At 52.8% G+C, this 22991-nt stretch overlaps 10 protein-coding genes across 10 annotated transcripts; 6 read left to right on the top strand and 4 right to left on the bottom strand.

The window, feature by feature from the left end:
- Nucleotides 1-1321: 1321 nt before the first annotated feature.
- On the bottom strand, nt 1322-2757 carry RHO25_011067 (uncharacterized protein; the record flags this gene model as incomplete). Its single annotated transcript, XM_023602058.2, has 2 exons — nt 1322-2058; nt 2172-2757. The coding sequence occupies 2 exons, from the start codon at nt 2755-2757 to the stop codon at nt 1322-1324; spliced, it is 1323 nt and encodes a 440-aa protein (XP_023450805.1).
- Nucleotides 2758-3156: 399 nt separating this feature from the next.
- On the top strand, nt 3157-4041 carry RHO25_011066 (uncharacterized protein; the record flags this gene model as incomplete). Its single annotated transcript, XM_023602059.2, has 2 exons — nt 3157-3411; nt 3469-4041. 2 exons carry the CDS (start codon nt 3157-3159, stop codon nt 4039-4041), a joined length of 828 nt encoding a protein of 275 aa, XP_023450806.1.
- Nucleotides 4042-4466: 425 nt separating this feature from the next.
- RHO25_011065 (uncharacterized protein) lies at nt 4467-4820 on the top strand (the record flags this gene model as incomplete). The annotated part of the gene is made up of 1 exon (XM_065603358.1): nt 4467-4820. One exon carries the CDS (start codon nt 4467-4469, stop codon nt 4818-4820), a length of 354 nt encoding a protein of 117 aa, XP_065459430.1.
- Nucleotides 4821-5225: 405 nt separating this feature from the next.
- On the bottom strand, nt 5226-8267 carry RHO25_011064 (uncharacterized protein; the record flags this gene model as incomplete). The annotated part of the gene is made up of 1 exon (XM_023602060.2): nt 5226-8267. The coding sequence occupies one exon, from the start codon at nt 8265-8267 to the stop codon at nt 5226-5228; it is 3042 nt and encodes a 1013-aa protein (XP_023450796.1).
- A 608-nt stretch (nt 8268-8875) lies between these two features.
- Nucleotides 8876-9737, top strand: FUR1 (Uracil phosphoribosyltransferase, synthesizes UMP from uracil; the record flags this gene model as incomplete). Its single annotated transcript, XM_023602061.2, has 3 exons — nt 8876-9042; nt 9099-9632; nt 9686-9737. The coding sequence occupies 3 exons, from the start codon at nt 8876-8878 to the stop codon at nt 9735-9737; spliced, it is 753 nt and encodes a 250-aa protein (XP_023450798.1).
- Nucleotides 9738-11995: 2258 nt separating this feature from the next.
- On the top strand, nt 11996-12762 carry RHO25_011062 (uncharacterized protein; the record flags this gene model as incomplete). Its single annotated transcript, XM_023602062.2, has 2 exons — nt 11996-12354; nt 12417-12762. The coding sequence occupies 2 exons, from the start codon at nt 11996-11998 to the stop codon at nt 12760-12762; spliced, it is 705 nt and encodes a 234-aa protein (XP_023450799.1).
- A 141-nt stretch (nt 12763-12903) lies between these two features.
- RHO25_011061 (uncharacterized protein) lies at nt 12904-14247 on the bottom strand (the record flags this gene model as incomplete). The annotated part of the gene is made up of 3 exons (XM_023602063.1): nt 12904-13548; nt 13648-14042; nt 14091-14247. 3 exons carry the CDS (start codon nt 14245-14247, stop codon nt 12904-12906), a joined length of 1197 nt encoding a protein of 398 aa, XP_023450800.1.
- Nucleotides 14248-14873: 626 nt separating this feature from the next.
- Nucleotides 14874-15962, top strand: RHO25_011060 (uncharacterized protein; the record flags this gene model as incomplete). Its single annotated transcript, XM_023602064.2, has 2 exons — nt 14874-14997; nt 15052-15962. 2 exons carry the CDS (start codon nt 14874-14876, stop codon nt 15960-15962), a joined length of 1035 nt encoding a protein of 344 aa, XP_023451138.1.
- Nucleotides 15963-16999: 1037 nt separating this feature from the next.
- On the top strand, nt 17000-21322 carry RHO25_011059 (uncharacterized protein; the record flags this gene model as incomplete). Its single annotated transcript, XM_023602065.2, has 1 exon — nt 17000-21322. The coding sequence occupies one exon, from the start codon at nt 17000-17002 to the stop codon at nt 21320-21322; it is 4323 nt and encodes a 1440-aa protein (XP_023451139.2).
- A 228-nt stretch (nt 21323-21550) lies between these two features.
- Nucleotides 21551-22341, bottom strand: RHO25_011058 (uncharacterized protein; the record flags this gene model as incomplete). The annotated part of the gene is made up of 3 exons (XM_023602066.2): nt 21551-21672; nt 21750-21906; nt 21967-22341. The coding sequence occupies 3 exons, from the start codon at nt 22339-22341 to the stop codon at nt 21551-21553; spliced, it is 654 nt and encodes a 217-aa protein (XP_023450674.1).
- Between the last annotated feature and the right edge of the window lie 650 nt (nt 22342-22991).

Raw genomic sequence — 22991 nt, 5'->3', positions numbered from 1 at the left:
ATGAGATTTCGTGAGGAAGCTCTGATGATACTTTGTGCCTCACGCTTAGTAGGTAATGGTATCACAATTTGGGCCGCGCTTTTTCAAGTCCTCTTCCCTCATCGTAACGATTTTGACGAGACGATGTTCGGCTGATACATTGATAACATGCATCTGATACAGCTGAGAAATGAGATCGGAGATCAGTATACTACCATCGCTTATCACAGCGCGCGCCCTCGACAGAGCACGGTTCTTTCCCCATCCACTCCCTGCTGACCATAAAGAGAACGCACAAGCGAATCGCAGCTGAATCTATCGCGTCGGCTTCTTCTTACTCTTCCTGCCACGCACAATATTCACCACTCGATCAAGCCATCGCTCGATACTTGCAAAATTCCTTCGCCCTCTCCTGCGCCTGCTGTCAGCTGGAACGTTTGCGAGGGCCGATGCGGCTGCTACAGATGCCTCGTCATGGGTTTGTCTCCTTTGCGCTTCCGTCTGAGTGCTAACATCGGTACGGCCTATATGCTGTGTCGTTGCCGCTCTGTGGGAGCTGTGTACGGGAGTAATCTCATCGATGCTCACCAATTGTTGGTTGTAGGACAGATTTGCTGCTGTCAGTGGGCTTGGAGCCGGCTCTGGCATAGATCCGGGACTCGCGGTCGAAGCTGTTCTTGCCGATGAAAATGGAACATTTTCTTCTGGAGCCAATGTTGCAGAATCTCTAAGATACTCCTGTGCAGCTTTTCGCACGATTGTCTTATCTGATTCCTCACTAGAATCTGAGCTGCATTCTGGACAATTGTGGAAACCGTGTCTGCTGCAACCGTTGACTATGCGATCGTTTTGGAAGAATTGCCATGGGATTGGCGCGGATGGCCTTCGATTTCGACAGTTGCATAGGTGGTCTGAGGGGTGATGGCATTCCATGGACCATGATCTGCGGACTGGCATGTTGCTTTGAGGGCTGCTGGGAGACAGGCAGTTTCAGATTTCTCATTTGCTGGTCGGTACTAGGCGAGTGTTATTTCTGGGTACTTAATGTTTGCTGCACGATCGATATAGATTGTGAACGATAGGCCAGATCGATGGCTCGGCCACTGGTGCTGCATCAAGTGAGCTTCATGGCCACTGTGCAAATGATGAAGTTTATGGATTTGGGCAGAGGATGTCTCGGCTATCGTTGTCGAGGTACACGGATGATGGGATCGTGCAAAGGGCTCAGAAGGCAAGATATGCACCTGGCTGATTGTTGGCTATCTGCTGACTTTGTCCGGTCCTATGCATGTCCTCTCATCTTGTATTAAAAAGACTTTCCAGATTGCAGAGACCCATTCATCTACCGCCTCTTGCCTTGCCTGACCTTTGGGAATTCCAGCGGTACCACGAGTCTGGCAATTCTAGTTGCGGCCGCTTGCGCTTTGGTCATGCCCATCCTCACTCGTTCTGCCTCGCTCGGCTTCTTGACTTTCGCTCCTAGCTCATTGAAATAAGACGTCAGCTCCTTCATATCGGTCTTGAGATCGTCCTTCAAGTGCCAGATATCGCAGACCCAGTTGTCCACAAACATGGCGAGCGCGCAGATGTGAGTGGCAAGCCTATCCTGTTGCCATTTACCAAGCTCCTGCCCTGAGTCGTTCGCAAATCGCCTGCGGACGCTGTCCACGAGCTCAGATGGCCACCTGTTCGGTGGCAGTTTCTTCTGCAGTATTTCTTTCTTTGGCACCTTCTTCCCAGCTCTTCCAGCCGCAGACAACGAATCTCGGAATTCGAGCAAAAGTGTGAGGTATTTCAGTGCCTTGAACCGTAGCGAATCGCCTTCTTGCTTTGCCAGGAAGCCGAATCGTGATACTGGGAATTGATGTTTGAAGCCAATCTTGGTGTCATCATCTGCCGCTGCTTTCCAGTCTGCCGTCTTGACGAGTCGAGCATCGTTTGGAGGTATGAGGGTGTCGAATGAGTAGACCTTTTCGGCATTCTCTGCTGTGAGGTTTGGCCATGGGATTGGTTTCGCTCGTAGAGCAGCCTCGTCTTGTTCTTGCGCGGTAAGTTTCGAGGCAAGTCCAGCAGTCGTTTCTGTTACCATCTGTTAGTAAATGCCCATTGTCCGGAGCTTCGACCATCTTGTGCCGAAATGCGTATGCAGCCACCCATTGCCAGAGCGCATAGAGAAAATGCACCAAACTTACCTCCCACAGTCTCCAAGATGGCATTTTGCACATCATTTGATTTGCTCGTATCACCCGTAAGCGCGTTCGTGCTCTTGCTAGCGATAGCTTTCTTCGCCTTCTTCGTGCCAAACTCCTGTCCGAGTGCCTCTCTCTGCTGGCCCATCGTCTTGTTCTTGCGCTCCTCCACCTCCCTCGCTTCCGCCCTCAACGTGCTTCGGAGATGAAGGTGATGAGCTGGAGCTAGCTGCAAAGTTTGCTTCGTGGGGTCGTAGATGGCGACATAATGGCTGAGTTGGTCGTCTATGGGACTCGGCACTGCGGTGTAGTCTAATCGTGGATGCTGTGAGGATTGGAGGAGCAGATCGTGGGTCGATGGCTTGATGGAGCTCTTCCCCGCCTTCTTCGAGCTCTTCCGGGGCTTCGAGTAGGCCTTGAAGGGTACTTTGGGTGCATTCACGCCAGAAGTGCTCAACAGAACTGGGTGTAGGCCGCTGTCTTCTTCCGCATGTATGACCTTGATGCTGCCATCGCGTGCCACCTTTTTGTTAGGTGTTTCGACTCCGTTGCTCTGACGCTTTCTCTTCTTTTCTGATTTCTCTCCCATGGCTGCCGGTAATGGTGGTTCGAAGTCGAGGTTGTGAATTGGTTCAGGATGTTCCGTCCACAATTTTTGCCAAAGCAAAGCGCGATCTGCAACAAGGTTCGCGCTAAACATGGGTCCTCGCCCACGCTTCGCGCACGTCGTCACTGTCGCGTCCCAAATCATGGCAGGCGCGCGACCACAACGTCGTCTCCCCGAACGAGCATCATGGCACGACATCCTGATTTCCTCCGCACCTACCGATGCTCGCTTGACATCAGATAAAAACTTCTCATCTCTCCTTGATCCGACCGTGCCATTGCGGCGTCCTCCACCACGGCTTCGTCAGGCTCCGATCGAGAGCATAGCGGACCGCGAAAGCTAGAGATCCGATCAAGGCAGAACAGATCCAATACCACAACCATGACCGACCAACTCAAGCAAGCTCACGCCAATGTTCAAGAGAAGGCTTCAAATGCTACAGAAGGCACGCCTGTCAATGGCATTCAGAAGAAAGCAGAAGCAGGAACGGACAAGGTTCTGAGCACGGTAGATGGCCTGGCGAGCAAGATATTCGCAAAAGGCAAGAGTGTAATAGATGGCATATTCCCACCTGAAAAGCGTGCGGCTTTCATCGCTAGGCTGCAGGACTTCATGCTCCGCAATCCCAAGTTGTCGGTAAGCATCACTACACGACCATCTCAGGGTCTACTCCATGGCTGACTGAGAACATAGGCTTTCCTTGGCATGAACCTCGCCCTGACTGGCATACCCTTGGGTCTGTTCGTCCTTTTCAGCTTGTCGGTGTTCATCTTCGCTCTGGTAGTGGCTCTCATCGTCGGCCTGCTCGCGGCAGTCCTTTTCACAGTGGCCATGGTCGGCATCGCATTGTTCTTCGTGCTGCCCACAGTGATGTTCACCACCGGAGCCGCATGTTTCCTATTCCTGTGGGGTCTAGGAGGCTACTACATCCTCAAATGGGCCAATGGGGATAGCAAAGGCGAACCGAAACAGGCACCTGCTGGAGAAGCGATTGGGGATAAACTCGACAGGCTTACTGGCGGACGATTAAGTGGTTTCATGGACAGCGCGCGATCGCAAAATGCAAAGAAGGATATTTTCGGCTACAACGATCAGCACACCAAGCCTGCCGCCCCTTCGAAAGCTCAGAAGGGCCAGGATCTGCAAAAGCAGATCACGGAAGCTACTACCACAGCCACAGAGGCGAACGACACAGTATCCAACGCAGCGACGCCAGTCGCCTATGCGAAAGGCGGGCTGAAAGGCTCTACTGGTCTGGGTATCTAGTGTGTCTGAGTCTGGCTAAAGGGGACAGTCCTAGTACCATGCTGATAGCTTTTGAGCGACTGCAATTCAGTAAATGTAAAGTTATCGAAGGATGTGCCAGTAACGACGCAGAGCGTCTACGAAACTGCAAGTGACCGACTGCCCACGCCTTGTGGTCCTTCCAATCCAGGCACTGGCGCCTAGAATCATAGAGTAGACACGGCATAGATTGTTGCGGTGATATTCAGACATCAGCAGGCCATTCACAACGCAGCAAAGCAGGTGCCAATCACTATTCACAGCGGTTGCGAATACAGCTCAAGTTACTTAGGAAAAATGTAACCCTTCAAATTCGCCCCTTGTAGCCACTTTCGACATCTTTTGTGAAAAATTACTGCAGCGCCACATCTCGAAAGTATCGACGTGCACCAAGATCAACGCTCAACATGCCTCACACCAACCAACCTGTCACACGACCGAATCTCGCCATGTCCCCTTTGAATCTCTACAACACCCATATTGGCAGATCTGGCCACGACCAAATCTACAAGACTGCAATTCAAGACGCCGTCATTCGAACCTGCGAAGCCCCAATCTCTGCTGGAAAAGAAACTACGGCTCTCCTCGATCTTCAAGTAGAACTGGCGGCAGCCGAGCTGGCTGGTATTGCAATTGGAAGACTGGCAGCAGGTACTAGATCGAGTACTGTCGGACAGGAAGTATTCGAGGATACGTTGCGTTTGGCTCAGGCGGCGAATCGGAGAGGTAGTACGTGGTTTATAGCGAAGGATGTGAAATAAATAGCGAGTCTATGGCGCGAGGTCCGGGAATGTGAGATCGAAGAGATCGTCGCGTTCATGGACTTAGCCTCCGAGCTCACTTATCAGATTCAGAAAGTAGGTCTGCTTCAAGCTGCATCAGCAGTCAAGCAATCGCGTTTCCCCAATTGTTGGCTTAGCGCAATCCGCCACTCTGGAGAACCGGAAATCATAAAACACATCACGTACACTGAGGGCAAACCCTGTTGAATTCTGTGTGCTGTAATCAATGACAAAGCGCTATTCTATTGGGGGGTATCTTGAGTTCATGCAATCTCTCTGAGAAGAGAAAATATGTACAATCGCAATATAAGAAGAACACGCAAGGGCCACAATCTATCGTGGGCCTCTTGCAGAGCCAGACGGCGGAGGTACACTGTGCAGGGCTCAGTGCTGTTGCGCCGCGGCTTCTAGACGGTCCAGCACGCCTTTCAACTTTTCGGTAAAAGCACTCCACACATCGCCACCTTCTTCGCCGCCGAATGTCAATTTGTCGACTCTGCGGTGATGCTCAATGAACTCGTCGACAGCTTCAATGAGGTTGTCGAGGTTCTTGCGTGGCAAATTGTCGGCGATGATCGACTTGGCATCACGATTGCGGCAGAGGATGGCAAGAACGACGGCCAGGTATCCGTATGCTACGTTTGCTGCAGTCTCTTCTTCCGTCTCGGCCTCAGACAGCCTCTTCTGTCCAATGGTGAAAGCATGCACCAATTCGATGAGGAGTGGCTGAGTATCCGAAGCTGCGGCACTTTGTCGAGCAGCTTCGGCGTGCTCGGTCATGTTGACCATGACGCCCATTTCGAGGACGAGCAGATCCAGATCGATAGCTTGCACTTGCGATTCAAGGTTCCGAAAGCCATTGCCGATGGCGCTGAACAGGCAGCGGACAAGTGGGAATTTCGCCAATTGCTTACAGCCCCTGATATTATCATGTGTGAGACTGAGGCACAAGCGCAGAGCCAGGAAACGCAGGTGTTTGAGGCTTTCGCTCCCCAAAACCGGCATGACGAGCAGCTCACCAAGACGCTGCAAGACCTCCGTGGGCAATGCAACAGGCGCACCCAGTGACGCCAGCCGCTCCAGAGCAGATACCGAAAGATTGACGCCCGCTGGAGCCTCGTCGCGGCGGACTGCCGTCAGCTCATGCTGTGAGAACAGGATCGCGGACAGTTCATGACGTCCTGCGAGTTCCGAGCGGTCGCCAGAGCGTCGCAACTTGCCGACCAGACTGTCCAACGCTTTCAGTGCAACAATGCGAGGCGTGATCAGCACAGGCTTCAGCTCGTCCCAGAAAGTATCGTGTATGCTGAGCTTGTCCACGAAATCAACGAAAAGCGTCTGCGCAGACTTCGACATGTTGTACTTTCGATCCTTCACGAGTTTCTTCGCATCGGTATCATTCTCCAGAAGTTTCGTCAGCCATATCAGGGCATCGTTCTCTTTGCAGGACTGGGCAACATGATCCGGAGAATCGTCTCGGAGCAGCGCAGCAGAAGCCACAGCAAGCACGAAGTTGGCAATATCATCTGATGGGCCTTTCAACTCTGCCAACAGCTTCTGCTCGAAGCCTTGTCTAAAGAACTTCTCCACAAATGCCTTGCTGCCCATCAGCTTTTTGGTTAGCTCAATCAGCGCGCTTCGTCGACGACCCCGCGCAGAGTTGTCATGAACTGCGATGTCATCCAGCATGCCAGAAGTCTCGTCCATGAATCGCTGGTTGCCGCCAGCCGCTCGTAGTTCATGTACAGTGCGAAGCCTTCCACCATCGTCATCGTCATCGCTATCTGGGAAGTCGAACGTGGACTGCTGTGAAGCCGAATTGGATTTCTGACTCTTTCTAGAAATGACCGGCGTCGATCGTTCGGGTAAACTCAACATCAAACCGTCCTCAAAGCTATCCTCCGGAAGATATGATCGCATGCGGGAATACGTGATCTTAGGTCCACTGTCGAGTGCCACAGTCGTCTGGCTTTGACTTTGCGATTGGCTGTTTGCAAGGTTGTCGTGTCTGTGTCCGTCGCTGCTCGTATCCATATCATCATCATCATCATCATCATCCGACTCATCCTCATCACTACTGGAGTCCTCCGTCTCTGAACCTGGTGCCGATGCTCTCAACTGGTCAACGAGCCTCGTGCGTTGACGAGGAGGACCAACGTCAGAGCTAGATTTGGCCAACAATCGAGGAGCAGCTGGTCTTGAAGGGGCAGTACGCCGCGTGCTCTGCAGTGTGAGTTGTTGCATGGGAAGCACGCTTGGAGAACTTGAGGGGGCCTCGTCGGACAGCAGATCCTTCCACATCTGATCTTGCTTTGGGGTCTTTGTGGTTTTCTTGGCCAATGGATCTGATCCAGCGGGTTTCTGGGGTGTTGATGGCCGACTCAGCGAATCGGTAGGCGACCGGCTGCTGTCTTCAGTTGTATCCGTATCGTGTAGAAGCATTTCGGTCAGCCGCGCAGGAGCGGAGGTCATCGTACGCGGTGACGCACGTGCCAACGACGTGAGCTTCCCACGTCGATTTGACTGCTGAATCTGCTTTCGTGGTGCTGTCTTCGGCTTAGGTAGGATAGTATCATCTGCGCTTGACTGAGGAAACGCATAGATGTCGCATCCATCTCTCGTAGAACGGTCCTTGGAACGCGCCGGCACCTCGCACTTTAGGATGTCTTGCATTTCCTGATCTTCAGGTTCCGGAACGTCTTGGGACTTGATGCGTTTCGGTGGCTTTGGATTCGAATCGGTACTGCTCTGATCCGTCCGCTTCTGATTCGCGCGTCTCGCCTTCAACCTCTCAATAGCACTTCCGCTTCCAGGACTGACAAGCTTTTGTGGCGATGGGAGTCCGGCACTCTGCAACGAATCGTTCTGAAGCTCAACCGCACTCTCTTGTGGTGGACTGTGATAAGCATCCTGAGGCGGAGCCTCTGAAAGCTTCGTCTTCTGGCTGGGAGCGGCACTCTTTGACGTATCCGCGGTGACAGCTTTCTTCTTTTCCCACGGGGCTAATGGAGCCTCTCGCTCCTCCACAATGTTGACGACCCGCGGCTTTGCCGTTCTCTTTGGCGGAGAGTGACGCGTGAAGCTGTTGCCCACTTCCTCGTCCGAGGACGGCACATCCCAACCATCCCGCTTATTCTTGCGCGTCTTTGCTAGCGCTGGCAAACGACCTCTATCACGCTCCTGCTTCTCAACACGGTAGGTCTCCTTCACTGTAGCTCGCGGGCGTTCGGTCGGAGGAGACTTGACTGGCGACTGGATGCGTTGAATGACGACCTTTGGATGAGAAACAACATTCGCGACGGAAGCCAATTCGTCTGCATCGTCGTCGAAACCACTGACGTTCCACGCGTTCGCATTGCGAGATGCCTTGCCGTAGGTGGTTTGTTTGCGCCGGCGCGCGTGGGTGATCGTCGAGGCTGTTGCCATGATGTTGATATGTCCAAAGATCTAGCCAGGTAGATGAGGTTTGTCGGAGTGAAGTTGGCTATGTTGTTGGTACCATGGTCCAGACGATTTCCACTTCTTGGTCCAGATGATTTCCGGCTTGAAAGTTGGCATGCGACAAGCGGTGCAGCTCCCTTTGTGCGGACTGCATGTGCAGTCTCACTTCGGCATCGTGGTCGCGTGGGTGCTCACATTCAATCGTCGCGCATGTGAGTCTGGCTGAGAAGTGTGACAGATGAAGTGAAGGGAATAGGAACGTCAGTGGCAGCGCGGTCGGCGGACTGGACGCACATGCATGTCACAACAACAACGGATCAACTCTCGGATCAACCTGGACCCTGCCGAGCCTCACTTCATCCGAGCGGCATGGGGCAGGCGCGGGCGGAGATGGCCGCGAAGTTTGATAGGGCAGCACGCAACAGCTCTAGACTTCTTCTTCGCCGCTACTTCAATATTCCTTCAGTATGTAGCCTCGCCTGCGAGAGGAATTTGTTCCAGCTCCGTCCTCAATTTCCACCCCCAGCTTACTTGTCCATTCGAAGCAGACGCCACCCTTCGAAAGCACCGAAGGAATCGATCATATCTTCACAATGGCTTCCTCCGGCACTGCGTCTCCAATAATCAGAGGCCCAAGCCAACAGCTTGGCCCGACGTACAGAGCTGCAGAGCAGAAGCCAACGGCGACGGTTTCGACAGTGCCAAAGATCAACAGTCTGCATATTTTGCCTCAGACGCCGCAACTTATTGCACTTCTCACGTACGGCCGAGACCCCAACGTTTGATGGAACGGATATTGTGCTGAAAGTGAGTCAGGATGCTCCGAGACGTCAACACAGGGCGTGCAGACTTCATCTTCCACTCGAACAGGATTAGTCGACTATTGGTCGAAGAAGCTCTCAATCATTTGCCAGTCCTGCCCCACGCTGTCACGACTCCAGTGCAAGACCGCACATATGATGGTGTCAAATTCGAGGGTAAAATCTGTGGTGTTTCGATCATGCGCGCAGGCGAAGCCATGGAGCAAGCGCTTCGCGAATGCTGTAGATCCGTCCGCATCGGAAAGATTCTTATTCAGCGTGACGAGGAGACTTCCAAGCCCCGCTTGTTCTACGACAAGCTGCCAGAGGACATCAAGGATCGATGGGTCCTCCTTCTTGATCCAATGCTGGCCACCGGAGGCAGTGCGCTGATGGCTGTCGATGTCTTGCTGAGCAAAGGTGTACCTGAGGAGAGGATCCTCTTCCTCAACCTCATCGCCAGCCCGGAAGGTGCCAAGAATTTTGCGGACAAGTACCCGAAGCTCAGGGTTGTCACTGCTTTCGTTGATCAAGGGTTGAATGAGAAGAAGTATGGCAATAGATCCCTTTTCATTGAGCTCCTTGCTAATGATTGTAATTTAGCTACATTGTGCCAGGTCTCGGTGACTTCGGTGACAGGTTCTACACTCTGTAGCGCGCGGATGGTCTTGAGTCCCGTCAACGAGGCTTCCATTTTGAACGAAGCACGGCTCAAGCTCCACTCTCATATGGTGTCTGTGCAAATCCTTCTCACGTCTTCTCATTTTTCGATTTGGTGCACGCCTGATGGTACTCTTTTTGTCGAATATGAGTCGTCAAACCTAGCTTGTAGTCGATGACTGCGAAAGTCATCATGCTGGAAACCGATCTGGTGTTCGCACTAGGAACAAATCTTCTTGAATTGATTGTTCAATCCCTTTGACTGCAAAGGCAAGGACCAAGCAACGACTTCGGTCCATTCTGCCCGAGCACGAATGCATTAATACTGCCGGCGCAGTATGCCGAGAAACATATGGCCGAGCCCCTGCAAAGCCTGCGGCCGTTTGATCCGTCTGCATCGCTATTTGTCATTGTTAGGACTCTAGTCCTTCTCTCATCATTGGTTGTGTTTCTCTCTCAGAGGAGTGCGTTGATACAGGAGCAATCAAAGTATGGTCAAAGGCGCGGTGTATCTCTGATGCCTGATCAGGACGAGTCCTTGCTTGAACACGGATCACTAAGGAATGCTCAATCCATTTTCCGAATGTGCGAACGCCGCTGTGGCATCGAGCATAGTTTTTTTCAGAATCGTGGCTTTGCTTTCACTAGGGAAATACGTCGCATGGTCTTGGATCTAACATACTTGCCCTTGTCCGACCTGGGAGCTGGCGAAGTGACTGCTCGTCGACCATCGAACCTCTGAGGCTCGGGTCGCAATCGTGCCTGTTTCTTTTACGATATGGCCGTCGGAAAGACGATCCAGTCGGATCAGCTTCAACGCATATGGGACCTCAGCTTCGAAGTGCGTGATGACTACCGAGTGAGAACGACCACGCAAACAAGTCTGCAAGTATCGATCGCGAGGGTCACCTCCGATTAGAACCGCGACGCTGGAGTTTGGAGACGTATGGCTGTATGGGCTCACATAAACAGTCCATACTTGCACTGCAACATCAACTAATGTCAAAGCGCCCTGCTTGCTACACTATCAGGAGGAGCTGGATCGCATGGGACAAGATGCTGCCTCGCTACCTTATTTCCTGATGCGGATAAGCGAGCTCTCTGTTATGGACTTACAGTAGAGTTCTTACGTCTATTGAGCAGACTCTCTCAGTGCACAGTCCGGAAGATATCTCTCAGTGATCAAGTCCCAACTCACGTCCCGACATGATCTTACTGATGGAGTAATGCCGTAACCTAACTTGCCCATCGCAAAGTATTGCTCATTGGACGGAAGCTCCCTCTTCAATAGACCTGTACATTCGTGGTGGCTGCGATCTCGGGATTCTCCCCGATGTCGACAACTGGATACGAGATGTGAGGCTTGGAACCGGGCAAATATCGTACTTAGGACTGGCGCAGTTGCGCCCATGTTGCCTCCTGGGCGCCCAGTCCTCTAAGTTCATGCGATGGAGCAGAGACCACTGTTGGGAAAGAGCGACGTAGCCAACTTGATATCCTCTCACATTGATGGACGTTGCGCGTCTCCGGACCATACGAAGTGGAAGATCTGGTGAAACAAGTACAGTAAGACTTGAAGTGGTGGTCGGCATTTGTGAATTGTCGTACGCCGCCAAGACTCGTCGCTGACTCGCTGTGTCAAACTCACTCCAGAATCTGGCCAGACCTCCGATCCTAGCACAACGGCCTGAAACCAGCACCACTCGCGCTCACTCACGCAGTCTCGAGATCAGTCAACACCGCTTACAGCTCACTGCTCACCCAGAAGCGACGAATGTTCCAAGCCTTGGGTACCGCACTGGATTGCCGCGGCAAAGCTGAAACGGGCAGTGCGAACGTACACAGCAGCGACTTCCCAGGATACAGGCCAAACATTGACGCCTGCCCAGTGGCTAAGAAGTAACCTTATATATAGCCTCACAGTAGCGGGGTCGAGCTCTCGCCAGCATTGGCCAATCTCAGAACTTCCCCGGGCAGTTCGATATCCGGACAACGATGGCGTGGCGGCAGGGGCTTGGTAGCGTCTTGGACCAGTAAGATGAGCTTCGTCCACATCCGTGGCGCCATGACGATTAGAGTGGAATGTGGAAGGCAGTGAAAAGAGGAGGAGCTGAGGCCCAGGGGCCGAGACCTTTCTGGGACGGCGGCTCTGAAGACAGGTATAAGTAGCCCATTGGAACTTGCTCAAACTCGCGCAGCTTAGTCAAATCCTCTTACCCACCTCACCTATCATAAACCCGATTTTTACTCGAAATGTTGTCCAAGATTACCCTGGCATCTGCATTGGCCCTTGCTGGCTCTGCTGCCGCACAGACCGTACACGAAGTTCGTGTTGTTGAGGGACAATTGGCATTCGAGCCTACTTCCATCTCAGACGTGGCAGAGGGTGACAGCATTCGAGTGGCATTCGACCCAAGCATTCCACACAATGCTATTTCCGGATCATGGGACAGCCCTTGCCAGTACAACAGCGACGCGAATGTCGACTCTGGCGTTCTCACTGCCAGCGATGGCGTTTTTGTTTTCCAAGTGAACTCCACCGATCCTGCAGTGTACTACTGCTCAGTCGGCTCTCATTGCCAGGCTGGCATGGCTTTTGTCATCAACCCAAGGTGAGTTCTCACATCAATTGCGGGATGATACCTACAGGACAGACAATTGATGTATAATTCAGCGGAGAAAACACTATCGAGAGCTACGTCTCAGGTGCTGAAGGTACCTCCTCTGGCCAGCCCACTGGAGATGCTCCTTCCGGGGGAGTCGTCCAGGCTGCCGACGCACCAGTAGGCGGCGGTGAGAGCGGCGACGACAACAGCTCAAGCGCAGAGCCAACCATGTCCGAGACTAGCAGCGCTTCGATGCCTGCCAGCACCGAGCCCTCTGCGACTGAGAGCATGGCTTCAACAACAGAGTTGATGTCCCCAGCTACCCAGACACCTGGTAGCGATGCCTCTGGCCTCAAATCAGGTTTCGCTATGGCTGGCGCCCTCGTTGCAGGTGCCGCAGCTTTCGCTTTGTAGGGAACTATTTGGAGATGAGATGGAAAGCATGCAAGCAAAAGCAAGGACATGAATGAATACGACTTTGTATATCAATTCACTGTACATAATGTGTGAGCAGCAGCGAGACTGCACTACAGAGTACTCCCACTATTCTCCGGTTCAATATCCCTTGGGCTTGCAATTCTTGCGAGTGACCGTAGCCTTTGCGGTCTTCGTTACAGTGACGTAAACAGTTTTCTTGAGATAGAGGGTAGTGCATTCGCCCTTCTTGCGGCTTGTGCTCGTTGTTGTCACCGTCTTGCCAGTCTTCAGAGTCGAAGTCGTTGTCGAAAGCTCGGTAGTCTTGATCGTCGTTGTCTCCGTCAGTTCAACGTACGAGGTCACGGTGCTTGTACCGCGTGCAGGAGGAGTTTCAGTGCTGGTCTCGGTGGCAGTAACGTATTTAGTCTCGAATCTTGTAAAATCAGGATCGGCTGGAGGAGTGACAGTGGAAGTCGTCGGTTCGGGAGGATATGTGAAATCTGGATTACCGCCGTCACGGGCAGCAACGATTCCTCTCTTGTTGTACGAGTTCTTGCAGACGGTTGTGGTGCTAGTGACTGTGCTAGTCGTTTTCTTCGTGGCGGTGCCAGTATATTTGGTCGAAGTCGAAGTGCCGTACGGGCGGCCCACGATCACGGTCGTGGCAGTGATCGTCTTGGTGTAGACTGTCTTGGTGGTGGTTTTGATCGTTTGAATCTTTTCGGTGCTAGTCAATGTTGTCGTTGCGGTCGGTATTGTGATGGTGGTTGTGGTTGCGGGCACCTTACAGTCAAATCAGTTCAACTCTTCGCCAGTTGCTTGAGATTGTGCTTCGAGGAGTAAAGTGTGGAAGCATCTTTCACAATGGGCAGAGGGACTTACAGGCTCCAAAGTCGTTGTGGTCGTCACTGTAGCGACAATCTCGGACTTAGTCACAGTCGTGCCTGGCTCCGGGTCCAGAGTGGTGGTCTGCGGAGGCAGGCCAATCATGAAGGTATTCATGGCGAACTCGGGATCCCCAGCATCGAAATCGAATCCCAGGACGTGCTGGCCTGTGGGAAGCGCACTTAAAATCACACTTGGGCAGGATAGGACAGTGTATGTCGATGAGCCAGGAATATCATCGACAGCTGTTGGTGTCAAGAGTGCGCAGTTTGTCCGTCCAGCTGGTCCACTGATGTAGGGAGTGACGGCGAGAGTTGTCGCCTGCACTGTTCCATCGACAACAGTACTTATCGCCGTTGGAATCAAACATGGGCTGCCGGAAGGCTGGAAGCCTGCTAGAGATCAGCTCAAGCTTGTAAATGTCGCGAGAGAATACGCACTACCACTATCATAAGTGAAGCTGCCTGTGACTGAAAGGAAAGCTGCATTTGCCGCAGCAATGGCGAATGTTGGAATGACAGGAACTGCTGCTCCCGCCGCACCAACAAGGACCGCTTTCACCAGGTCCGGCGAATCGAAACTGCAAACGTTTCCCATCCTGTCGACAAATGCTATGAAGGAGTGACACGACGGCAGAGGAGATGGTCGTAGGAGAACTGCCCACGAGGCGCGGTCTTAGACTGTTATACGGCGCCTGATGCATCTTTCCTCGGAACAGTCTGGAAGCCAGAAGCCAGGAGCCAGACTTCTTCGCGTGATGCGAAATTGGTGGCTTTGGGTGCACGAGTTCTAAAAGTTCGACCGTTTCCTATGCAGGCGGCACTATGCTTATAGAGGATTGGCAATCAGCCCTGTTCCAGTTCTGGGGACGCCTCCAAGCCACATGTTTCCACGAGTGGAAGAGGAGACGGTGCCGCCGACCGGAAAGAACTCGAACTGAGCACGCTCATGTCCCACATCGAAGTACTTGTATCAGTGAATCCTGGTCGATGTGGATGGGATCTTCTCAAAAGATCAACTTTTGGCTTGGGTCAAGGAAATATCAACGGAGACGGTCGACCTTCCAAAATGAGGAAAGAAGAGCTTGCAGCTGCACACGTGGAAGACTAAGCGAATTAGAGTTTCATTTAAGGTTATCTGCTAAGCCATTTCAAGATGCAGGACGATGCCATGACATCTGCCATCTGAGACAGCTCCCACTTTGTGCCCGCTGCGAAGAACGAATGTTTCTTGCCCCACAGCATCCCACATGCTTCAACATGCTCGCCCGAACCACCTTCTCCAGAGCGTCCCGTGGCCTCCGTAGCTTCTCTTCCAGCTCGACTGCATTCTCGAAACTCCGCATCGGTATATCATCGAGACGAAAGCTGTCAGACTTTGATGCTGACGATGTGACTTAAGGATACATTCCCGAGCACTTCTCTACACCATTGGCTTTTGCAACGCACAAATATTACCTCAACGCCGATCTGGTACCGTTCCCCACTGGTACGGGCGCCCTGGCAGCATCGCTTAAAGCCCCAAGAGGAGATAATGGAAGCATTGATGTAGCCATTGGCCTTACAGAAGGCTTTGTGGCAGATCTAGGCAAGTCAAAAGCTGCAGGGCAACATGCTGGCTATGGATTTGTGGGGACATACGTGGAATCACCATTATGCTGGGCGATCTCGACTGGAGCGAAGAGGAGCGAGATAAATAGCGTGGACGATCTGATGGGCAAGAAGGTCGGCGTAAGCAGAATTGGCAGTGGCAGCTATGTCATGTCCTTCGTGCTCGCTGATCAGCGAGGCTGGCTGCAGAACACAAAGGAGCCGTTTGAGGTGGTTCCCATTGGAGACTTTGCTGCCTTACGCAAGTCTGTTGGTCAAGACAAGAGCAGCGATTTCTTCATGTGGGAGCACTTCACTACAAAGCACTACTGGGACAATGGCGAGTTGAAACGAATTGGAGAGATTTATACACCCTGGCCAAGCTGGATGATTGTCGCGCGGACACATGAGAATCTCGAGGCCGAGGTGGAAGATATGATGCAGAGAATCAATGATGGCATGCAATACTACCGCGAGAATAAAGAGGAGGCTGTAAATCACATTACGACAACCATGGAATACTCGAGAGAAGACGCACAAGAATGGATGAAGACAGTGCGCTTTCCAGAAGACGTCCGAGGAGTCAGTGCCAGCACGGTGGACCAAACAGCAGAAATTCTGCGAAAGGCCGGTGTGTTAACGGACGCTGCTGGTGGAAGCGAGCACATGATCATTGTGGGGCGTGCAGAACCAGATATTGTGACAAACCCAGCAGATGTGTAGCCCAAATTCTCTTAGCAAGAGCCGCGGCTGTATCTCGACATTGGGGTCTACTCGGAAGTGCTAGGCCCTATCGCTATGCACCCAACCAAGTAGTCACTATTACTGGTACCTCCTAGCGCCGAAGTGGATTGGACTGATGCAGCGGGCAATCGGAATTTCGTAACGAGAGGCGAGTCCATTGACACAAGATTTACTGAGTCAACGATCCGCGTGATATGCCACGCGAACTGGAGCGAATGGGTTATCACGCGCGCTTGATAGCTCCTGAAGGGCCCAATCCCGAGACGTGTGCATCGTTGAAGGCATCGCATTTTGCGGATGAAACGGTGCTGTGGTGAATCGACTATGGCAAGGCGTATCTATTCGAGCTATCATGGCGCTGTTTTGCGCATTTGTGCGTCACCTGTATCGAACGTACAGTATCGTACCCAGAGCTTCCTCAATTGAGTTTGATAGGCACTGGAGCTTGACATGGTTTTGTGTAAGGATAGCCCGAGCGTGAAACTGCTGCTGCTCTGTTTAGCAAGAACGTAGTTTAAAATATCTCAACAATATCGCGAAGACTTTGTTTTATGCATGTCCTGGCAATATGTAGTTGGTGTTGCAGGAAAGGACAAAGAAAGTGCAGGTGAAGTGCTGCTGACGGGACCCTTGAATGAAGTCAGCGGGACCCGCTTCACGTTGCACGCGCGTAGAACTAAAAGACAGTCTTGAAATGCTCGACCGTTACACATCCCCGCCACCACACCACGACGATACGACGCACTCGAGTCGGCCGAGCTCAGAATATGCTCGTCTCATCCCAACAACACCGAGATAGACGCGCGCAATTCGGGCACAATAGACGGAAAGAGCCGTAGCCGGACAAGAAGACGGACAATCGATGTTGTCAAGAGCCGCAGAGACGTTGACCGGGTTCAAGAATACAGTGCACAATAGAGTGCAGGGGCTGCTTCGAATACACGAGAGTGAGGCCTCGTCCTCAACCTTTGCTGCGGTATGACCTTTCCTTGCCCTCATTCACCATTCACCAGCACATGGACATGGCTTTCGCCGGCTTCCAGCGAGGCATCGCCTGGAACAAGCGACACCACGCACAAAGAAATGCGCAATGGGCTTACTTTGAAGTACAGAGTCCTAATGAACGAACATCGCCAGACCGTTCCGTTCGAATGCCGCCGCTTCTGGAGGAGGTAACGCCATCATCACCGCCGCAGTCGGGCAAGCGCCGCCGAAGTGAAGAGGGAGACAGTCCGGGCAGAAGCAGAAAGAGCAGTCGAAACAGCAGCAGCGCACAATCCTTGACTCCAAATTACCAACAGACGCCCAAGGACGCTACGCGAATATTCGTGCCAAAATACGATCCTGGGGAGGACTGGAATCCGCGGCCTCCAGCTCGAGTCCAGCACGAGAAGATGGGCGCGCCACATCGCCCTGCGTACGGGTTTCAGCCTAGAAATACCCTTCACCAACAGTCGGTGCAGAGTGGAAACAAGAGACAGCGGTCATTGACGCAGCAGCGTCTGCCGGAGCCGAGTTTCAAACCATTTACAGCCGGAGGAAGTTCTCGGCCGCAGCCGCTTCCGCTCAGCAAAAGCAGCGGGAGCAATGTCGTAAAGCCCTTGGACGTGGACGAGGTTGTGGACGACGAGCTCGAGTCTCAACGGCCTCCTACCAAAAAGAGCAGACTTGATTCGGATCTGGTCGACCTAACCGACGATTATTCTCAAGGTGTGGCCGTGCCTGCTAAACAAGGCATACACAGATCTGGTAGTCACGGATCTGCGGCTGGATCGTCCAGTAGGTCGAAGAAGAAGCTGAGAGGCGGTGGTGACGCGTTCGGCAACAATGAGCTATACCTCGCTGACATGGAAGGCGGCAACTTGCACTCCAACTCAAGACGAGCATTGCCGGGCATGAGGGCCAGCACGGCTGCATCACAGAGCCAGGCGCAAGCTGGTCGATCCTACGCTGACCATGACCACAAAACTAATGGCACTGCTCAGAGTCCAGTTGATGTAGACGCAGATGACAGCCAGTCCGCTATTCGAGATACTGCCGGGGAAATGCTTGAAAGGGACCTCTGGAAGGGAGTCGCGGAAGCAGGGAACGCGTACAAGCGAAACCGACAGAAGACCCAGCAAGGCAGTGCCTACAACAAAGACGATGTCGACAACGTCTTCGAAAGTGTAGGATATCTTAAGCCCTCCATTGTCAAGGCTCGCCCTGTTGCGACTGCAGCTCCGAGGCGGTCGATACCGCAACCTCAAGTTGCCCATGTTAATCATGATTTTGAGCGAGGAACGCCAGGACCAAGAATTGCACGCGAACGCCAACCCGCAGACGTGCGAGGACGTTTCGTACGAGATGCGATACAAAGTGACGACGGTGACCGTCCCGTGGAGACGATCCGAATGCACAACCAGGCGCAGCCCCGTCAACCAACCCTTCCGAGCCGCCCTCAGCCCCGCGAACATAGCCCGGATGTTCTCGGCGGTGAAACGACAGTAGGATCGCAGAAGTCTCGAAGCGCCTCTCCAAAGAAGGCTGCTGAGGTGCCTCGTCCAGAACCCGCTGGGTCCGCATATGCTTCTCCGAAAGCACAGACCTACAATTCCAGTCTCAAACCAACGAACTTCACGCGAGCAGCAGACCAGAAACCAGCCGTTCCCAAAAAGGTGGACGCTGATATCTGGAAGCTGGGCGAAGATGATGGCGATGTTGGCCGTCCGCAGATAACGACCTTCATTTGCCGAGGCTTCGCGATGCAAGCTACGGGGTATGCATTGATTTGGGACCATACCAACGAAAGGTTCCTCCTGGCAGATGAGTCCGGCACCTTAGTCTTCTCTCCATGGCGGAAAGAACCCGTTCAAATTTGCAAGTTTGCTGCTGCGCACGGGTTCATTTCCCACCCAAGCAGCACGAAAGCCATACTGAAAGGTTCATCGGACTGGATGAGCACGGGACACATTCTGCTGCACTTTCACACGCTGGAAGGGAAGAATTCCGTCTTCGAGAAATTACGTGACGAGTTTGGTGTCGAGTTCGTGGATGTTGACGTTGATCGGCTTGGTTCTATGTTCACAAATCTTGGCAACAAAGAGATCGGCGGGTATTTGAAGTTGAGGGACCAAGCTGAAGCGCGTGCAAACCAAGCTCAAGCTGACGACGATGTCATCATTTACGACACTGAGCAGCCATCCAGTGCAGTCGAGCAGACATCGCGACGCGAGAAACTTGTGAGTAAAATGAAGCGCGAAACTCTATCTGAGGTCCTTCGAGCACAAGAGACGCAACAGAATGGCGCCCGTCAGCCGCTTTCTCGTCTCGTGGGAACAGATTCACAGCAATTCGTCAAGGAGCCGACACGAAGATCAACACGTCAATCAAAGCCGCCGCCACAGTATCGTGAGCCTTCACCTGAACTAGTGAAATGGACGGTGCAGAATGGTCTTCCTAAATGGACAAAATCTGTCGTATACCCTCAGGTGGGCACTCGTCGCGTTACAGTCGATGTTGGCGACCTTGAGCATCTGGACGCTGGCGAGTTCCTCAATGACAACATCGTGAATTACGCTCTCCGACATATCGAAGAGACCATGTCTCCGGCCCACAAGGAGCGTGTACACTTCTTCAACACATTCTTCTTCTCTTCTCTGACGACAAAGAACGGCAAAAAAGACTTCAACTACGATGCTGTAAAGAAGTGGACGAAGAATGCAGATTTGCTTTCGAAGCCGTATATCGTTGTGCCGATCAACCTGGATCTCCACTGGTTCGTGGCAATAATCTATAATCTCCCTGCCCTGCGACGAAGAATGGTGGACACAGACGATGAACCATCCACAGAAGATGCGGTCGATCTGTGCTCGGAAAGCGAAGCTACGCCTGCAAAGCCCGAAGAGCCACATTCCAAACTTGAGCAAATGAGCTTGAGTGACAATGCTGAAGGCAGAGTCGGCGATTGCCCCGCGCAAGAGGATGAAGCGTTGGATGGAACTGTGCCCACCGCCGTAGAGACTGCCAGAAGTCAACCCACAATCAAAGGCAAAAAGGGCAGGAAGAAGCGGGTCGCGCCGGTGAGAAAATTTAACCCCGAACAGCCTATGATCATATCACTGGACTCTTTTGGTCTTGCTCGTACCAACGAGCTCCGCGTCATCAAGAAATACGTAATTGAAGAAGCACGAGAGAAACGGCAAATGGCTGTTGCAATGGACGACCTGCAAGGCGTGAACGCCAAGGGCATTCCCCAACAGGACAACTTCTATGACTGCGGCGTGTACCTGATCGGATACATGAAAGAGTTCGCCCGAGATCCTGATCGCTTCGTCAAAAAGATCCTGGGCAGGCAAATCGATGAGAATGACTTCAAGGAGTTCAATACAACTGCTTTGAGAGATGAAATTCGCGAGACCTTGATCAAGTACGGCGACGAACAGGATGCGCAGTATAAGAAGGACAAACTTGCTCGAGCATCTGCCAGAAAGAACGGACAAACTCCTCAGGTCGTCAAGACGCCTAGCGGCGCGCCAACATCTGCACAGGCAACGGCGACTAGAGCTGATACTTCAGCTCCGCCGACTTCGAGTCAACCAGCACGCGGGAGTCCTTCGGCCGAGAAGGTCGGCCGTCAGGTGGTTCCCGTCCAGCAACAACCTCCATCTGCTTCTAAAGGGACCACGCCAAGTTCTCGCAAAGTGGCGCCTTCACCACGGAAGAGCCCACGGAAGGAACCTCCCGACGAAGGCGATGCCGACGAAAACGACGATGAGTTAGAAGTCGACGCTCCGCAGCCGTTGAGAAAGTCTCACACGGGTTTCAACGAACAAGCGCGATCTTCGCCTGTCGCCGGGCCCGATGAGAAGAAAGATCAAGAGGACGAGCACGAGATGCTAGACACTGCTGATCCAAGTGCGGGTGACTCTCGTGGTCCGAGGTCAGCTACGCCGCCGAAGCGCCCGGCGCCTGTGCACAATGCCCATCTCAGTCCTTTATCAAGCCTAGAACAGGACAATCGAAGTTCGCGGACACGATCGCCGGGTCTTGTCAGCACAATTTCAGCTGGTGTAATCAATGACATGGTCTCCAAAACCGATTCAGCAGCTCGGGATCGAGTCGGACAAGATGGCGTCGAAGACGATGAAACTGACATTGAGAGCGTGTCAGATGATTCAGAGCGCGTTCCACAGCGGACCGTTGTGATTGACATCGGTGACGAGGGTGAACCGGATCCACTGGGCAAGTCGATGCTCGACGAAGACACTTTCGAAGGCTTTCCTGACAATACGGGCAACGATGGGGCCGAAATCCCTGATTCACAGCCAGATGCGCTGCAGAGTCAGGTCGGGCAATGAAGGCGCTCATGTCCCCAGGTGAGGAATGTTGTTAGTCAGGCAGCGCGTGAATGGGGGGGCGTAACAAGGCGCACAGAACATTCGCTGCTCCGATGCAGCTACATAGTTTGGTCTTCATAGCGTCAGTTCAGACATATACTGTCTCTTGAAACTTTCCGTCTATCTCTATCGCAATGTTGCGTCCGCATCTGTATCCAACGCCATGCTCAAACCCTCTGCCAGGACCACCTAAGTGGAGACCTTCTTTTTCTGCTCCTCGACTAAAGCGTTAGTGATGTGCCCACCGTGTGCGGCACGTCCTCTCGTCCCGTCAGTCATATTTTGAGCTGCAGCAACGGCTTCGTCGACTTCTGTGCGTTCACATTAGGCCCGAATTAGCTTTCTATTCCTTCGCAATGGCCAGGATACAGTGGTCTTCAAGACTGACCAATGATGGAAGGTCTACCTGCATATTCTCCTGCTCCCTTGGCTCCTACCCAGTACCTCTCCTTTTCGCGACGGAATTCGGCGAAATCCCATTCGCGGTCTTCGAGATCGTCGCGTGAGGATGTCCAGATGTAGGTTTCGGCGGAGAATTCTTCGCCCTATGTTTTGACAATGCATGTTAGTATGATACCAGAACATTTGTTGACGAGCAGCTTTACCTCAACATTGCCCTCCCCAGTCTCAGCATCGCCTTCTTCCTTCAACACTTTGACCTTGACTGGCCGTCTCTCGTATTCGTCGCCTTCAAAGATGTCCAACCGGAAGATGTCGGCATCTGTGAGGCCTGTGACGAATGTTCCGCGAACAGAAGAGTTGGGACATGGAACGACGCCTGGGTAGTCGGCTTGTTTGACCCGGTGGCGTCGATGATTGTGGAGGATTGCGGGATAAGTCTTGAGGTTGTGGGTTGCGTAGAGTGGATTGGATGAGTCTGCGATGCCGTGACAGACGCGGTGAAGGACTGAGGGAGCCATTAGGGTGCCGTAGAAGAAGGCTGAGCGGCCTGTGGGTTCGATGGGGGTTGCAGAGGCCATGGTAATGGCGATGAGTTCTGCGGGAGTGGTAGGAGGATTGGTTTTTGCTGGTCGCGGAGACCACTCTTCTTCTATAATCCTGGCGATGACGATGTTTGATTGCTTGTACTCCTCGCTTTGTTCAATGTCTTATTCGACTGTCTCGCAATAATGCAATCGGCTTATCTTGAACGATGACTCTTGGTTCTCGGCAGTTCGATAGGCCTTTTCGTTTTGTGGTCTGCGAAGCGCTAATTCTTCAGCATTTCGTAAGTATTATCAGGAATCGTGTTCGATCGGAGACTCGTCTACCAGGGTCTTTGCCGTACTTCACGCATTGAGATGCTGTTATGTCGGCGTTTGTCTTGACAGCAGCCGCATGAGGTCGTCGGGCAGTGGGTCTTCGGGAGCCGACCCCTGCTGCCGATCGCGATGCAAAGCTTGTGGGCGCGTCTCCTTTTGGCGAGGCCACTGGACTTCATCTTGTGTTTCCTACTGCCGACACACTCTTCACGCTCATTGAAAGACATTCGGTGTGTGTCGATATCTTCTGGAGCTGGCTTGCACGAACAGAACACCAGGATACCGCGCAGGAAATGTGGATTGGCTAAGCACACGATCAAGAGCGTCATTCCTTCCGCCCTCCTCCGCCTGCCGAGCTCAGCGCGATC

This window comes from Cercospora beticola, chromosome 7 (genome assembly GCF_033473495.1).
Source record: "Cercospora beticola chromosome 7, complete sequence".
Classification (NCBI taxonomy): domain Eukaryota; kingdom Fungi; phylum Ascomycota; class Dothideomycetes; order Mycosphaerellales; family Mycosphaerellaceae; genus Cercospora; species Cercospora beticola.
Note: the sequence above shows the minus strand (reverse complement) of the source record. Positions and strands in the feature narration are given on the sequence as shown.